This window comes from Anabrus simplex, chromosome 1 (assembly GCF_040414725.1).
Source record: "Anabrus simplex isolate iqAnaSimp1 chromosome 1, ASM4041472v1, whole genome shotgun sequence".
In the NCBI taxonomy this organism is placed as follows: Eukaryota; Metazoa; Arthropoda; class Insecta; order Orthoptera; family Tettigoniidae; genus Anabrus; species Anabrus simplex.
The window spans coordinates 328,832,253-328,851,420 of NC_090265.1; the positions used below are offsets into that span (position 1 = coordinate 328,832,253).

At 38.0% G+C, this 19,168-nt stretch overlaps 1 protein-coding gene across 1 annotated transcript in view; it reads left to right on the top strand.

The window, feature by feature from the left end:
• Positions 1-19,168, top strand: part of LOC136856759 (uncharacterized) — a 674,434-nt gene that overhangs the window by 407,546 nt on the left and 247,720 nt on the right. The window contains exons 13-14 of the mRNA XM_068224954.1: positions 1,089-1,315; positions 8,363-8,462. Coding sequence (XP_068081055.1) covers positions 1,089-1,315; positions 8,363-8,462 — 327 coding nt within the window. The remainder of the gene's footprint in view (positions 1-1,088; positions 1,316-8,362; positions 8,463-19,168) is intronic.

Genomic DNA, 19,168 nt, shown 5'->3' on the forward strand with positions numbered 1-19,168 from the left:
CATGCTTTTTCTGGTTCTATATTTATCAGTGGTAGAGTTATGGAAGAGTATGTGTACATAAATTGCAAGGAAGATCTGACAGAGCAAAACTAAGATGGTTAGGACGCATGATGTGAATGCTGAATGGGAGCATTTTGAAGAAAGCCATAGATAAAATGATCACCGGAAGGAGAGCTATAGGACAGCCTCGAATGATATGGAAGAACTCTGCAGTGTAAAACGTCAAAGTATAGACAGCAGCTCAGTGATCAAAGAGTAATAGTGAAAAGACAGTAGATAAGAGGACTTTGGTACATTTCATTACCCAGTGTGTTTCTGGAAATAAGACTTGATGAACAAGATTGTTTGGCAATTCTTTCATCCCCTGATAATCATCAGCTCTTAAATGTCTATGATGATACCTAGTGATAACTTTGTGTCCATACATCGAGTTGTAGTCCAAAGTGCTCAGATTCTCAGTTAAAAATAAATAAATGCAGGTACGGATAATAGCACTTCCTTCTTCTCGTCTACCTTTCACATACTGGTTGTATGTCAAAAGGTAAGTGGCCGGTAAAAATCAATGAAAAGTTGGTGGTGGTGGTGGCTGTGACAGCCATGTTTTTTTCTTGAAGGGACAAGATAATGGGATTACCTGCCTGTCAAATGTTAATGTCCAATTATTATTTGTAATTTATCAGATGTTCATGTTGTCAAATTCTCTTGTTTTGCTCTGATCATTATGCCTATATTTTTAATTGGCAGTAGTCTCTGCTGTAGCATATGCAAAACATGCTAATGAATTGAGATAAAATCACTATTTCTTGATTGTTTCAAACTGAAGTGCATTGTACCCATATAGACTTTTTTTTACTACCACGTAAGATCAATTGCACTACGTTCTCATTTCTTTCTCTTTGTATTGACCATAATTATTATTTTGTAGGAATAAGGTAGTCTAGACATTGCCTAACATTGTATTGTGTAAAAAATATTATGAAGGAGTTTAGGCTGAGGGGTTTCATTTCTCACGCAGAAATGAGGAGTTGTGGAATGAAGGGTTCACCTCTCTGTTTATTAAAGGTTAAAATTGAATTTGTTCTCTGCAGATTTTGATGGAGGATCTTCGAGCTGACCATATCAAAAATGTCAAGGATGTGGTTAACAATGATGCTGTCATGATGAATGGAAGTGGAGATACACAGTCAGTAGCAAGTGTAAATGGAATTTTAGAAGAAACCATTGCCAAGATGTGGGGTGGAGACCGAAGGCTCTCTTTGTTTAGCTACACAATCGAGACTGTGAATATGTTGCTTGTACCCATGCTGCAGACAAAGTAAGTCCTTATTCCTTCTTTTGTAAATATTGTCTTTGCAAAAATGATAGAACTGATAAAAACTTTTAGTTCATTCTGTCTTCTCAAAGGCGCTGTACTTGCTAATCACAAAAGTAAAATGTTATAAATAGTAATCTCCCATAATACTTTAGAAAGTAAAGAAGATACGAAAGGAAGATACGTAGATGGTTTGAAAAGTTCTTGGAATGTACTAGAATTAAGTATCTTACCTCGGTGGAACTGCTTTTATTTTTCAACATAGTCTCCCTGTAGACTAATGCATTTGGTCCAGCGATGTTCCAATGCCTTGATCCCATCTCGAAAAAGAGATTCCTCCAGGCCTGCAAAATACCTCTCCAATTTGGCTGTCAGTTCTTCCCTTGTAGAAAATCTGTCCACCGAGGAAAATTTTCAGCTTGGGGAATAGATGAAAGTCTGATGGTGCCAAATCAGGTGAATAAAGTGGATGTGGCAACAATTCGTACCTCAGTTCATGAAGTTTTGCCATGGCAATAACACTTGTGTGCGGCGGAGCGTTGTCCTGATGAAAGATGACCTTTTTCCTTGCAAAACCAGGCCTTGTTTTGCGTATCTTTTCCTGTAGTTGGTCTAGGAGGTTTGCATACTATTGCCCTGTAATTGTTTGGCCAGTAGGAAGATAATCTATCAGCAGAATGCCTTTTGCATCCCAGAAAACTGAGGCCATGACCTTTCCGGCCGAACGCACTGCCTTTGCTTTCTTTGGTGGTGGTGAATCAGCATGTTTTCACTGCTTTGACTGCTGTTTTGTCTCTGGGATATAGTAGTGGACCCAAGTTTCATCTGTAGTCACAAACCGGCGCAAAAAATCTTGTTGGTTGCACTGAAAACGGGCCAGACTTTTTTCGGACATTTCCAATCTGGTGCGTTTATTGTCCAATGTCAAGAGCCGCGGCACCCATCTTGCGGATAATTTTTTCTTACCCAATTCTTCGGTTAAAATGTAATATACCTGTTCATAAGACATCACTACAGCTTCAGCAGTCTCCCGCACTTTCAGTAGACGATCCTCCATGACCATTTTATGCACTTTTGCGATACATTCTGGGGTTGTAACACTTCTTGGCCGTCCACTACGCGGATCATCATCCAAGCTCTCCCGACCAAATTTAAACTCGCTGGTCCACTTGGCGACAGTTGAAAATGAAGGAGCAGAGTCCCTCAGTGTGTTCTGAAAGTCGGCATGAATTTCCTTTGCTTTCATACCTTTCTTTACAAAGTATTTAATCACTGCTCGAATCTGTTTTTTTTCCATTGTTACAAATCAGTACGCGGGAACAACAACAACAAAGAGTCGTCACTACCACACTCCTGCAGCTAGAGCACTGACGCGCCATGTGTTCACTCACAAAGGATGTGTGATTATTGCGCGGGAACCTCGTTGCTCTAGCACTGACGTCTAGCAGTGATTCCGAGAACTTTTCAAACCGTCCTCCTATCTTTTTACAATTATTCATAGTTTAGTTCAGAGATGAATGCCATTAGCTAAGTAAATGTTATAAACAGGAATAAACCAAGAGGAACTTTTAACAGCTCTAGAGTCCTGAAAACAAGTTGTGGTATCCTGTAGAAATTCTCTGGGATGTTTCCCTGTGTGGTTGATGTTTACTATGTTTCCAAACTGTGGTAGGTTTTGTTAAGAGGGGAGTTTAAGAACATCTAGTACATAATCTGCCATACTACATAAGGAAAGAAAAGGAACAGGAGAGGGACTTTATCAAGAATTGACTTACACGACTTGCTCATATAGAATAAGAGAGATTATTATAATAAGCATTTTCAAACCGGAAGAGGTCGCACGATGTTTCATTACACAAAAGAGCATGGGTGGAACTTTCCTCCGCATGTTACGGGCTCACAATAAAGAAGGTTGCATTTGAGCCATAAGGCTATAAGTAAAATAACCCTTTTTTATGCAATAGGTGTGATATTTAGCTACATCTGCACATGCAGTAAACCCTTAAGCGGGGAGCTTGGTATACTCCGGCTCCTTCCCAGGTAGCGAGTGATTTCCCCGATTGAGGAAAATATTTAAGTACTTCCTTAAAAACAATCTAAAATGAAATATTTTCTTGAAATTAATTCTTGAAAAATCCTATTATTTAATTTTTCAATACTTCGTGCAAGAACGTACTAAGTGCTTTCACACTGTGATACAGAGCTTGTTTCTTCTTAATAGCAAAGCTGTGGTTTTCGTTTATACAGTAACTTATACCAAAATATTTTAAGCAGTTTACTAAGAATCTCTGCCTGGAAATACATATTTTTGTATATGCAAATTGGAGATTTACAGAGTTTACATGTACTTAAAAGGTTTAGAATGGAATACAGTTCAACCACATTAAGGCATTCCTGCAGGGGACAGCCGAACAGAACGTGTTAAGTGAGAAAACATACTACTGAATATATAAATAAAAACTATCCACCAGGGATATGTAAACACTAAATAAGAATTTTCCAACACGAGGTCATTTTACATCATGCATCTGTGGGTACAGTCAAACCTATATGCACCATTTCTAAAGATGAGAAGAAAGTTGTAAAAGATGTGAAAAATGGGAGAGAACAACTATGAAAATCTTTTCCGCTGGGGCTTCTAAAATAACAAGTGCACTGAAAGGTGAGTACAAAAAACAGGAAACCCTCACCAAACAACAAATATGAAAACATGTACATGGGGGCCAATTAAAGTATCAAAGTATTATTGCAGGTCACACTTTTTCTAAAACAAATGTTAGCAGAAGCAATTTGTTTTGGACCAATGGGTTATTGAACATTATTTTCTGGTCCCAATTTTACGCAATGAATTAGGTTACACTCGGCCGTGTGCGACCGCAAGGAATGACCTTGACTGCTATTTTTAATAAACTTTGACCAACTCGAATGATAGTCTAAACTCTAAGGTTCAAGTTCAACATTTGCTACCTCTGCACACTTCAAAATGCAGGGGCACCGAGCTAGATAGCTTCAGTTTCTTACTTGGGACCAGTATCCAGTATTCGGGTGATAGTGGTTTCGAGCCTCAGTGTCGGCAGCCCTGAAGATGATTTTCCGTGGTTTCCCATTTTCACACCAGGCAAATGCTGGGGCTGTATCTTAAGGCCACTGCCACTTCCTTCTGATTCCTAACCCTTTCCTATCCCATTATCGCCATAAAACCTATCTGTGTGGGTGCGACGTAAAGCAACTTGGGGGGTGGAATGTGGATGCCTGACATGTGGACTTTCTGACATTAGTAAGGAATTTCACAATTTTTCCAATATCCATAACAGGGCTAGTCAATTTCACACAATTACTGTACATTCCTAATTCAGATATAGGTTAGTGTATCATGCGACAAATATTTGCTAGATTTCACTCAACACAAAATAAATTTCAAACTTCTGAATGGAATGCAAAATACAAGTATGAATAGGCTCACTGTTTTTATTCAGCAATCTTACAGCTAACTGGCGAGCAAAACTGAACATTCCTGAGGCGAACGGCTTGTTCCCTGAAGGTGCAACTAATCCTCTGAAGCTCAGGAATTCAAGGCCTTTTCCTGTAATTGTGCAGCTGTGGGTACTGCTGTTTCCCAAATTGGAAATAGTTTCTTTCACAAGGGATGACAAATAACATTTTCAAATTTACGATATGCCAAACAGGAAATTGTGAATTGTCCATTATTACGGAACACGTGAGTGCGATAATAAATGTTGCGCAACTCGCAGTAAACACACTCCTGTCGTGAAGGAAGAACTCAAGACTGAGGATAATAAATTAGGTCACAGTTCTGTGTCATCAGAGAGATCTGTTTAGTACTGGTATCATAATCTCCAGAAATCCCTTCTACAGCGATATTATTGCATCCAAGGGACGATTAGGCAATGAGCTAAAGCTTAAAGTGCAGGGCTTTTAGGCTTTAGGTAGTTTGTGCCCTGACGTCAATTGTGTTCTTTATGATGCAACTCATGGACGACACATTGGTATTGGCAAAACGTAGTTGTCAAAATTCACATCAGAGGGCAGGCTCATCCAGAACATGCTGCTGAGAAAGAAATAAAACTCTGCAGTCAGGTAACATAGAAAAATAATTAGATTCGGTGGATATATCTGTGTTCCCTGCCGAGCAACCAACTTAGCTGTGGATCTCGCCGCATCGCCTACTGTATGGGTTAAGGTACTGCAACCGTCCCCTACCCCTATTGCTCTCTGGCGATTAAGTCTACAGGGTCATATATGGGTTTTAATGTAGTAGGGCATAAATCTAACTTAAAGGATAAGAGAAAACAGGGTAGCAACTAACTAATAACTATGAGAATCTATATCAGCTTAAAATATAAAGGGTTTATTAACTGATGATGATGATGATGATGATGGTGGTGGTGGTGGTGGGAAATGATGCAAATAAACAATGGTGAATAGAAATGAATAATTACAATGTTAATTATTTAATTTGTCGAGAATTGTTCGGATGTATTGAGGACAAGACAGAGTATACCCATAATTTTCTTTTTGGCCTCGAGTATACGGGAAAATAAAGTCTGAACCCATTCCAACTATTCCCAAATGTCTGGGAAGAAAGTCTGAGTGAATCCTAACCTAGATCTAACCTATTACCCAATGGAATAAAGAGTACTTTCCTAAATAATCCAACACAGTCATAAATGCAGTAGGTCCGGATTGAACCCACGACCATAAATAGGTGACAATGATTGTACGATTGGGTTAAAACCAACGTCATCCTGAATGCAATCAAAATGACATAGGGGGGGAAAAAACCAAGGAAAAAACAATCCAGCTGGTCCCAATGGCCGAACCCTGCCATTTGCAGTTGTAAGCAAGATCCAAACTCAAATCCTCAGATGCTTGCAGATGGACTGAAAACCTGAAAACAATAACTAGATATATCCAAAGAAACTAAACACAATTAAAGGGTAAACAAAGGATTGCTATCTCATGTCTTTAATTAGGTGAGCTGAGGAAATTGAATTGGTTAACATTCCACATTGGAGCAATTCTAAAAGCCACTTACTTGTATATGTGAAAGTCAGCTCTTTCATCCTGTGTGTGCGTGTGTGAGTGAGTGAGAAAAGGGGGGGGGGTGTGTGGCTGGCATAACTACCAACATAGTTGGGGATTTGTGGGATCTGGTAAATGCAGCACGGGCGATGTTTAAAGAAGCGGAGATCGTTACCAGTGGAATGCTATGTAGGAGGGATACTGATGGGAAGGTGATTGGAGATTTAAATGAGAATAATATAATATAATATAATATAATATAATATAATATAATATAATATAATATAATATAATATAATATAATGAGTGCAAACAGAACAAGTAGTTCTCAAGAGGCTAGGAGTAACACTAAACAATTACGCAGCAGAAAGAAAAATATACCAACAAGCCATTTTGGAACATACGAGAACATTTAAAATCCTATATCACATTAGAAAGTGTTCCATCAACAAGTTTGTTCACAAACTATATTCTCCTATTGACAATATAAAATTAATGCCAATACATTTGTATAAATGTTACTCCAGCAACAACAAGAACAAGTCAAATGTCCATAACATAGACAATTATCAACTGCAGAAAATTGTCAATATAGTTAACAAACTTTTAACGACAATCATACAAGTTAAGCAACATTGAATCAGTACAGTCAGCCAGATCTCAAAAGTTTAAAAATAAATAAATTTTAAAGGATGTTCACCAGATGAGTTTCGTCAATAAAATGTTAGATAGATTTTAGACAAATATGTTTTAAAGACTTAATTTTATTGTTATATGATTTGTAAAATATTATAAGATTTGTTAATCAGTTTTATAGGCATAATCTTAATTCGAAAGAATCGTTTCATGATCTTATATAACCTTAAGTAAATAATAATTGGCTGATGATGCTCACGAAAAAGGAGCGAAACATGTACCATATCAACATCTTAATAAATATGTAAGTTTGTACTACATTTTTATTGTATTGAATAGGTGGTAATTAAAAAAATTATAAGAATTTGTATCACAAATATAACAATTCCTGGAAAATGAAATGAAATGGCGTATGGCTTTTAGTGCCGGGAGTGTCCGAGGACATGTTCGGCTCGCCAGGTGCAGGTCTTTTGATTTGACACCCGTAGGTGACCTGCGCGTCGTGATGAGGATGAAATGATGATGAAGACGACACATACACCCAGCCCCCGTGCCAGCAAAATTAACCAATTAAGGTTAAAATTCCCGACCCTGCCGGGAATCGAACCCGGGACCCCTGTGACCAAAGGCCAGCACGCTAAAATTCCTGGAATCTGTTGGCTTTCTTTGCCTTATCTCTGTATTCCCTTGATGAGACATCCCACAAATAAGGCCTTTCTATTATATCAGTAAGTCCAGAGTAATCTCCTTTCTCCACTCCATTTTTGACTATAGATTTTAGTATAGTACCGAGAGAATGACGCGTGTGTACTGTATTTGTAGTTTATAACAAAGAGAATGTGTGTTGCGGAGTGTTGCAACTATAATCCTACTATAATCCTACTTCACGAGGAGTACGTCGTTTGCGTCGTTTAGGCAATCTGTTGGCATGGAAATAGCACGGAAGTTGCTGGAGCTATGCAGACATCTCACAAACAATGAATTGACTTGGCATGTTTTCCACATAGACATGTTAAAAGTGTTAACCTCAACATCTGAGTTAACATGCAAAGTCAACTGGAAGATACAATCATCGTCATCATAATCATCATCATAATCATCATTGGTTTGACATGTTGGTGTTAAATGTTAATCAGTGGAGACCGGCCTTTAAGTATACTTAAAAGAAAAAGCAAACTTCCCATATCTCATCCATTCACATTGTTAATGTAACATCTTTGCTTTTAAAAGTTTTCAGAAGCGAGTCCAGCCAGTTTCCCTTAATTTTTTCTTCTCATATTCATTATATGCACATGATAAATTTCCTACTTGTTGAATCCTCCCTTACATATTTTGTTCATCTGAATTTATACTTCTTTTGAAAATTTTCAGGAAAGAAGCTTTAGGTTCAATGGGAAACGATGCTCCCCTGGCATGTCTCTCCCAGTTTCAGCCTTTACTGTATGATTACTTCAAGCAATTATTTGCTCAGGTATGTTATAAATTATGGAACACCTTTAAACTAGGTGGTTTAATAAGTCGCTAGTATCATAAAGGTGAATAAATATAGATTTGCATAGTTGATTTCTGCACATTAAAGAATTAAAACCACATTTCTACTATCCTTCTAAAAAGGAAATCTTAATGGAAATTTAAGAATATAAAATAGATACTGAGATTTTGTGAGCTGCTGTTAAACCATCAATTTCCATGAATGTATTTTGATATGATTTTTCCCACTCTAGCCTGCTGATATCTCTACTGTTAATGAAATACTCACTTATTAATGCTCTTTCACATAGTTATTGTACTATCTGTGTAAGGATTTCCTATGAAGATCCTGTCTTTTTGGAAGAGAGTAAAGGATGGCATACTTCTTTTCCAATACTTCTAAAGGAATTTTTGTCTCCTTGTGTTTTACCTTTCTCTCCTCCGAATGAAGTTGGGTGAGAAGTAGGTGACCAGATGTCCCATTTTTCATAAGCTACTCCCCCTCCTTTTTTTTTTTTTTTTTTTAACCTCCATTCTGTGGTTCACATGAAGTGTTAGATATAATAAAATTATCCGGCTTTTTAACTTCCTGCTGAAAGTCCTGTGAAGTATTCGAAGTTATGTTTTGTCTGCATTTTCTATTGAATTTAATAAAGTTTCTAAGCTTAATTTCTTTCTATTCCCTATAGTAAAGATGCAGTATGAAACATTTCCTAGTTTCCATTAAAATCACCTATTTGCTTGTCTGAAAGGGATCATGACTATGCTGAAAATTCAAGACAAATGAGGTGCTTAGAATAGCAGTGCTGTATGGGCCAACTACAGTAAAAGTCCGCTATAGCAAGTACAGTATATAACGTGTGCCCCGCTATAACAATTTTTTTCTGTCCCTTCAAAATTTCTATATTAAACTGTGTATTACCCTTTGGTTACAGCGAGAGCCGTATCACTGACTCATCCGTTATTACGAGCAAATTTTTTTAAAAACCGATATTTATGCACCGCAGCGATTATCTTGCATGCGATCGATCACCATTGGTATCGTTTCCTCACTGTGTTCACTCATTGACATTCGAAGGCGATATTACATAAAATCAGCTTCATGGTCCTATCGCACTTACACAGATTCACAACTAAGTATTTTTTATTTTCCACCTTTTCGATACACTAAATTGCTTAAGGCAACTTACAGGTTAAAAGTGGTACATGTTTCGTATATTATAAACATCTTCAGATACATAACACTGTTTAGATGAAAAATTCATATAATGACAAAGTATCAATGCTTTCGAGGAATTGTCCTTAAAATTAACATAAGAAGGTTGACAATATTAAAAACAAAATACTTAAGAGAAATTATACAAATTCTTTCTAAAATTGAAAGCAGTTGTCAAGGAAATACCACCTATGAATGAACACATTTGTATAAACTATCAACCTACAGTCGAGCCGCTGGCTGTCCGGCCCTGACGTTTCTCAGACAGTGTTGCCGATTTTGAACCATACGATATTAACAAACACACACACACCTAAAATATTTCACGTATACTTAGATCAGATTCTGTATTAATGTGACGGAAATGTTGTGACGTACCCACTTGGCCCACAGATGAATGAGAAAATTATAACGTGGCGGGTCACTTTAATATTAAAATAAATGATATGTCATTGTTTCTCCATAAACAGTATCCCAAGGGCGCCAGTCTTCATGCTTATGGCTTGAAAACAAAAGTAGATAATTAATAATAATAATAATAATAATGCGTAATGAGACTCAGAAAACTCCCAGGGGTGAGGTGAACGGAACACAAATCATTAAGTACACTAACTTGGAATTTAAGGATCATTAATAATCATTTCATAAAATACAAATTAGAACAGCTATTTATTAAGATGAAAAACGTGACTAACGGCGTTTTGACGACATCTGAACTTACGGAAGCAAAAGAAAAATTGAATGAAATTAATTTTAAAAATGAACTGTTGCGCGAAGACTTGCAATAACTTATGCCATAATCTCACCATATGTAGACTCTGTTGTCTTGAAGCTGATGATATGTGGATCTCGTACCGGCTGCCTTCTCTGTTGTTGGATTCCAGTCCTACTTCTACATTTCCTGTCCTTAACACTTCCTACTGTACTCCTTACATAAAGTCGTAATGAGTCCTAATTTTAAGTGCGGCCGTGCGCGTAGAGGCGCGCGGCTGTGAGCTTGCATCCGGGAGATAGTAGGTTCGAATCCCACTATCGGCAGCCCTGAAGATGGTTTTCCGTGGTTTCCCATTTTCACACCAGGCAAATGCTGGGGCTGTACCTTGATTAAGGCCACGGCCGCTTCCTTCCAACTCCTAGGCTTTTCCTATCCCATCGTCGCCATAAGACCTATCTGTGTCGGTGCGACGTAAAACCCCTAGAAAAAAAAAAAAAAATTTAAGTGCAAGTCCACCATGGGTTATGTTCATGGAGAGAACACATTCATATTCTTCCATATTACGGAACAGTAGCGTAGCTAAATTCATAATAAGAGCTCTCCTGCCCTATACTAGTCAAAGCCGGTCTCCCGTTGACTACCTCTCGTCATTGAGATAACAAGTCCCAATGAGAGTAACTTTTGAGTAGAATATACTCAGATGCGAAGTGAACTAAGTTAAAATCTTCTCCGATGTGTAGACATAGAATCCTAGTAATAGTATGAATAAGAATATAAATGAGAAAGTCCGAATGTCCGAATGTCCTCTCCAGCCCTTGTCGGTGGTATTTATCGGTTCAAAAGTCTCCTTCCATCAGCCATATCACATGGTCCAGTAAGATTCGAGGTCTCATCCCTTCTCCGATGTATTGCTATGAATCCATCACGTTGCTTCATTACGTTCATTCACATAGGCTGAACTTTCCTGCTGGGATAAAGCGTCCCGAAGCTGAGTTTGAAAAGTGGGTTTTAATAATGTATCAACTGTCTCTTCATGAGGTGGAGAGGGTAATATCTCTCGTAACCTCGATGACGTACTTTTCCTGGAACTGGGCTGAAATTAGCCTGCTGACTCTGGTCATGTCACAACGGCTATTGGAAAATTTACTGCAAGTTATAAATATGCGTGATGTTGAAATACTTTACCCAATAATTTGTTCGTTCAGAATACGTTATAGCCGCGATACAAAGAAATGAAATGATGATTGAAATGATATATATATATATATATATATATATATATATATATATATATATAGACATATTAATTTAAAAATGACCTATCAGTGATTAAATACATACATCTTATCAATTAAATATATAGTTCAATAATTAAAAATATACAGTGCGAAAATTACCTCTAATATATTGAAAACCAACACTAGTGTAATCATAATAAAACTTTCCAATTAAAATTAACTGCACTCCAAAACAGCGTAAATATAACAAAACATTCCAGTCGAAGTTATGCACATTCCAAGAACAGCGTAAAGATAATAACAAAAAACTGCAGTGAAAATTAAGCACACTCAGAGAATAAAATAACCGTAACTCAAAAACAGTAGGCTATAGACATAACCGTGTGAATAGTGTCACCATAATTTTAGTAAGTCAGAATAAAAAAACCCTGAAAATTGTATCAACGTGGCAATAAAAACGTCGCTGTTACAATAAAACTTCAACATGCCCATAGAATAGTAGTGTCGAAATAATAAAATATTGTAATGGAATGAAACAAATTATGTACTCGCAGGGACTAATCCAAAGGGAATACGCCACACTCGCCAAAAATATCGGTGTAGTCTTCCTTGTCACTAATGTCACTGGAGTCACTGCTGTCATCCTCGTCCAGGGAAATAATTTCTTCCACTCGACATTCAACAATTCCATCAGCTTCCTTTGCCTTGTGTAGATCTTCCCAGGTGTGACTCACAACACTTTTACACTTATCCACTGTAACAAGTTTGACTGCCTTGTGCACTAAGCGTTCAACATCAGTCAGATGGAAAGATTTATTTTCGGCAACATATCCTTTAACTTGTGCCCAAATTAACTCGATTGGATTAATGTGGTAGCGGTAAGGAGGTAGCCTGATTACCCTTTGGCCCTGAGCCGTAGCGATGGAGTGCACTTCGTAGGTGCAGAATCTAGGCTTATGGAGTTTTACATTTTGTAGCAGCTCCGCCTTTGCCATTTCTGCAGATATCCCCGGTACATTATTTCCCACCAACCACTGAAGAATGATATCTTTTCTGTCTTTCATTGTCGGTGCTTTGTTTAGTTGCACAGAGTGATAGGGGGCATTGTCCATAACAATTACGGAATTGGGACTTTTGTAGCAAAGAATTTTTAAACCACGTTGTGAAAGTTATCCCATTCCTTTCTTTGTGATAATCACGAGTGCTCTTTGATCTGAAAAGAAGCATAGCTCCTGGAACAAATCCATTAATGCTATCTGCATGAAGCAAAATAAGCCTACTTCCCTTCCCAATAGGTGCTTTGAAAGTCCCTGCTACAGTTTCATCTATCCAGGTCACCATTTTAGAATGTCTGGCATTTACCCACGTTTCATCTAACCACATCACTCTATCAGGACTAATCTTCAGAATTTCCCTCAAAAATCTACCTCGCCATGCTACAATTTCACTTCTCTCCATTGCAGCTTTTCTCCCTGAAAATTTCTTCCAACGAAAGCCAAATTCTCCTGGTATTTTACTTAAACTGGTCTTTCCTCCACTGAATAAGCGAGATTCTTTCAAAGAGTCAAGTAATTTATCACGCGTGGGGAAATTCCCTCCTCATGTAATAACTATAAATATGTTGCCTTATCGCATCCTTTTGAAATGCATCTAGTGATGTCTTGGGACAATGTCTTGGTCTTTGTTTTCCAGGAGTACGCAGAACTTCAGAGGGTGTATTAACACTTTTTACAGTTGTCCTACCTACTTTTAAAGCGTCACAAACTCGATCCACCACTTTTGTAACGGGAAGAAGAGGCCCACCGTTATCACGCTCTTTCTCAAAATATTCATGTAACCAGTATATAAATTCAGGCTTTGTCTCTTATAACAACTGATTTTTTTCTTACTTGTTTTCGATGATCCGCTGGCCACGTCGCAATAACGAAAACGAACGGCGTACACACACAGTGAGCGCATGCACTTCATGCAGGCTGGCGAGCAACTGAGGCCACGTGTTTCTCTTCAAAGAAGTGGCATCACCACACTAGCAGTACAAGAGTCATGGCTACATGAACGGTGATTGGTGCTTGCTGTAAAATCTTAAATCTGGCACGCCAGTGACGTCAGGCATTGCAAACCGTGACAATTATTCTACCACTAGCAGAACTCTTAGTATTCTTTGTGGTAAAATAACTTTAATTAAAACAATAATATCAAATCCACGAGCGGTGTAGGTTTCAATTATTTAATATTAAAATCATAGGGCACATTGTAAATTCATAATAGTGTTTTCAAGGTTATATGTATAGTTTCAAATCGCTGCAGGTTGGTAATACTCTTCTCTACTCTTATTTTTTCTTTTCATCACAATCTGTCAGGGCTGGACAGCCAGCGGCTGGACTGTAATGATTCATCCATATAGTTGAAGTTCCAATTTATGGTTTGGACAATTTCTAGTCATTGTATGATAATTTTAATTGCTTCCTTGTCACAAATTATTGACTGTAGTACGTACATAAGTGTAAACTGTGTTACCTACACTGTAGGCGCAAGTCCACAACCTTACTGACTGTAGTAGTTTTAAGCACTTTGACTGTATTGGTTCGAATTGTGTGTCCGTCATATCTGTTCTGTTTGTATGTATGTATGTATGTATGTATGTATGTATGTATGTACAGTCAGCTCCAGCTGTAGCAAAACTTTACAGAGTCAAATACTTGGTTCACTACAGCAGAAGTTGATTTTAACAGGAAATCTTCTTCCAGGTAGAATTAAGAAGCGCGTTTCCAAAAGATATCACATCTAAAAAAAAAAGTTGATGTTGATGTTGAAAAGAAATAATCAAAATGGTCCAAATCTATGTCAAATGGAGTTAAAAATCGGAACTACTAAAGGCTAGGGGAGTTCATCCCGAGAGAAAATCCCTTGACTGTGATAGGCCTAACAAGTTGGCAGAAGAGGAAAATAAAACTAATTCCTTTAAACACAAATGAGTCTCAGAAAGAATAGTAAAAGGACTGCGACCAATCTGATACCTTTGGAATTAATGATGGCTCTGCAGGGCATGATGTTACAAAACAATAAATTTGATTGTACAAGATCTACCTTTTCAATACAGGATTTGTTTTTGGTTGAGATTACAACCTCATTTATTTGTGGTACTGGTTTCAACATCTATGGATGACATCGTCAGCCAAGTAGGGTCATTATGCAAAGATACATAGAGTTAAAACACACAAATTGACACTCATAATTAAAACTGTCTATAACAAGTTAAAATACAAAGCATATTAATGCTAAATATACAGGTTTAAATACACAAATTGTACAAGTTTGAAAACTTGTTAGTCAAAAATAAAAAACTGAAACTGAGGAGCCTTGTAGAAAACAAAGTTCAAAGTCTTCGACACTCTTAAATTTTTTAAAATAGATTTGAGTCCTTTGTGCGGTACTGGTAGCCACAACATATGCAGAGAACTGTGTGCTGAGTGCAATAATAGGATAAGAGAGTAGTTGGTGTTCCTCTGTGAGCGTTAAAAAAAAAAGCGACAATAAGTCAAAGGTAATATTTATAAACTATCTTTGTAAAATACATTATATCGTGTTACATTGGAGCGAGTGGATCTTGTGGCCGGAGCTATATATTAAAGATGTTGAAAGTAAAGGTTCTTGATCCAGTGCGGGACCTGTAGTATGAAAAATAAGAGTTAAACTCGGATAGTGGAAATGAGGCAAGAAAGTAACTCTTCATGAAGACACTCTCCTCGCGTTGGTTGGTTGGTTGGTTGGTTGGTTGGTTGGTTGGTTGGTTGGTTGGTTGGTTACGTATGATGCGGAGTTGAAGAGGAACTGAGATGGAAGTCATGTGGACCGGCTAAGGAAGGAAGGGGAGAGGGAAGGAGTGTGTTAGGGAGGCTGAGGGGCAATGGAAAGGCCAGGATCAGGGGGTTTTAGAGGTAGGAGGGGATATCATGTTAGTGTTACGTCCTATCTGAAAGACAGAGCTGTTTTTTAGATTCTTGAACATATTAAACACTGCAGTGAGAACATCAAACAAGATTTTCAGTTTCTCAGAAATAGTCATTTAAATTGGTTTGGATTAGAAAGTTGGTCTAAGTGAATGTAGCAGTTTTCAGTAGTGTCTAAAAGGGGGGGCCTTTGCTAAGTGTGTCCAGGATTTCAATATCCTGGTCTATTCCGTAAAATTTGTGCTTGGCGGTGTGTATATGCTGGCCTACCGCGGAAAATCTATTATACCTAATTGCATTTGTATGTTCTGTGTACCTGATTTTTATGCTCCGACCAGTTTGCCCGAGGTATGAGCTGCTGCAGTCATTGCATCAAAATCTGTATACACCTGATTTTGAGAAAGAGTTTGATCTATTGATAAGATTGGAATTATGTAGAATGTCCGTATTTCTGTTAGTTGTAAAAGAGATGTTAACATTGTTTCTTAAATATATTGGTGAAGTTATATATGGTTTTATCAAAAGTGAAAGTCAAAAACTATTTTGATTCATCTTTTATTAAATTTGATTTAGAGCAATGCTTAAATTAATTAATTAATTACGCGTTTAATAAAAGTATTATTATAACCATGGAACTTGGCAATAGCACGGGTGATATTCAATTCCTTGTTCAGATCTGTTTCTGACACCGGGACTTTAAATGCGCGCTCCACTAAGCCGTTGTAAGTGGCGCGTTTTTCAGTCTGAGGATGCATTGAGTGGGGAAGATATTAGAGCTATAGAGACTGCTACTGGACAGACAGCCAGGGATATGCAACACATCAGGAATGCCATGAATGTATATTTTATCTTATAAATGGATTTGCAAACTCAGAATCTGTTGATAGAGAATAACTGGAGATGATGTACTGCTTACCTGTTGTGAGGCAGAAAGAGCACTACACCAGATAAAGAGTGGTAAATCAGCTGGGATGGATAAAGTAACAGCCGATGTGATCAAAAGCAGCAGAACCATTCCGCATCCAGTGGATGTACCAAATTGAGTGTAGTGTGGTGTGAGAATCGGGTGCCTGAAGGGAGTAATTATTCTGATATTTAAGAAAGGAAGCTGTTGAAAGTGTGAACTGCAGAGGTATTACACTTCTGTCCCATGTTTTAGGGATCATGGAAAAGATACTCCGAACCTTATTAGAACTTATCTTAGAGGAGGAACAACATGGGTTTAGACCTCACAGGAGCACTGTAGACTGATCTTTGCTTTGCATGGAGAAGTAGTGGAAAAAGGAAAGAGACCTATTTGTGGTCTTCTTTGATTTGGAAAAGGCATATGACAGCATTCCAAGAGATGTTATCTCTAGAAGCCTAGCTGTATCAGAATGCCATATTGGTTAGATAAAAATGTTATACAATAAGTACTACAGTTGTATCAGAATTGATGACCATTCAGAATGTTTTGAGACAACTTGGTGAGTACAGCAGGGAAGTGCTCTTTCACTTCTGTTTGTGGCAGTCATGGATGCCCTAATGAAGGACTTGAACTAATGGAGAGTTAAATGCCTTGCCGTTTCCTGATAGTTACCATTTGGAGAGAGACAAAAGGAGGTGCAAAACTGACTCAACAAATGGGTAGCCAGAATCAGTGATTTTAAAATGGAAGTGAGCAAAACAGAAACCATTGCCATGAACATAAGTTGAGATAATAATGGTTGCCAAATAAAAATTGGTTAATAAATTCTGACAGCATGAAAATGAAAGTACCTTGGAAATTTGGTCTTAAGCAAGGTTGGAGGAGGGCAAGAAGTACTTAATAAATAGTGCCCAATGGATCTAAATTCTATAATAATAAGGTACTCCTACAATCCAAGATGTCCTTCTATAAATTGTATCTTATTCCCATACGTTCATCTAGAAACCTGTATGTTGCAGACTAGAGACCTTAGTAAACTGCAGGCCTGTGAAATGAAGTTTCTTAGGAATGCCATGCAAAAAACAGGGAAATATCATGTGAGAAATGAGGATGCCAAGTTATCTTTGGGAGTGAAGCATCCTCTGGAAGAAAGGCTTGAAAGACTTCAATGGTTCCGGGCATGTAAGGAGAATGCCAGGTACTCGAAAACCACGTACAGATGTAGAACAGTCAGCGGAAGGAAACTGATGGATAACTGTGGAAGCGATGTCTGGACCAACTGAGGACAGGCAATGCTGGCGAGAACTCATTTACCACCACCCTACCCTGCAAGCTGGAAAGGTTTGATGATCATGATGATGATTAAATCTACATGCTGTCTATTCACATTCTGGGAAATATGCTATTGTTCATGAAATTGTCAAAGACCATCTGCATTATTCAAAAATCTGTGCAAGGTGGGTCCTTCGCATGCTTACAGAGGAGCACTGACGTTTCTGGGATGTTATTCCGATGAAGGAGACTCTTACCTGACTCGCATCATTACTGGGGACGAAACATGGGTTTGTTACTCTCACGTGAGAGTAAATGACAGTCATTGGAGTGGCATCATGCTCATTCACCAACCAAACCAAAAGAATTCAAGACAGTTCTCTCCACCAGGAAACTCGTGGCAACAGTTTTCTGGGATTGCCGAGGTGTACTGCTCATTGATTTTATGGCCCGTGGAGACACAATTAATGCTAATACGTGTTGTGAATCATTAAAGAAATTACGGCGGGCAATACAAAATCTACGGCAAGGTCTATTGTCTACAGGCATCATTCTTCTTCATGACAATGCCGGGCCTCGTGCAGCTGCGATAACACAACTTTTGCAGCAATTCAAGTGGGAAACTTCGACCATCCCCCATATAGCCCGGACTTGGCCCCTTCGGATTTTCATCTCTTTACGAAGCTTAAAGACTAACTGGCGGGGAAAAGATTTGACAGCGAATGAAGAACTTACATGAGCCGTGATACATATCTCAATACGCTGGCGGCAGAGGACTATGACACTGGAATACAAAAACTCGTCCCATGTTATGACAAATGCCTCAATTTGCTTGGAGATTATGTGGAGAAGTAGTGTAAAGTATGCTCTTTCCAATAAAAATGTGTATATTTGTTAATATTTACTCCTGTGTCTTTATAGCGCAAACGGGTACCACTTTAGGGTACTGAGCCCGTTCAGAGCATGAATTTGCGCAAGTTAGGTATATAATTTACAGAAAGCTTACGGAAAGGCCTCTGGCTGCTTTTATCATGTAATCTGCACTGTCGGCAAGTCATCGTATTTTACACCTTTTGGCCAAAGTAAGTGCATGGCTTTATTAAACAACCTAGCTATAGTGGCATAGTTAGCAGCAGGTATTTCTTTACATGCTAGCGAATAAGAATGTCACACGCAGTTTTGTCATTCTTCAACACACAAACTGTGTTTCCTACTTTTCTGCAACTTGAATCAGTGATTTTTTGAATGTTCACCCACAGATTTTCATTATCACATACTGCCCAAATTTTTTGTAAAGTTCATTTGTAACATTTTGGGAGATAGTTTTTCTTAATGTGGATTTAGAATATATTCCTTAATGTATTTTGTGAGGAAATTTCTCAGTCCTGGATTATTTATTTTGCCGAGAG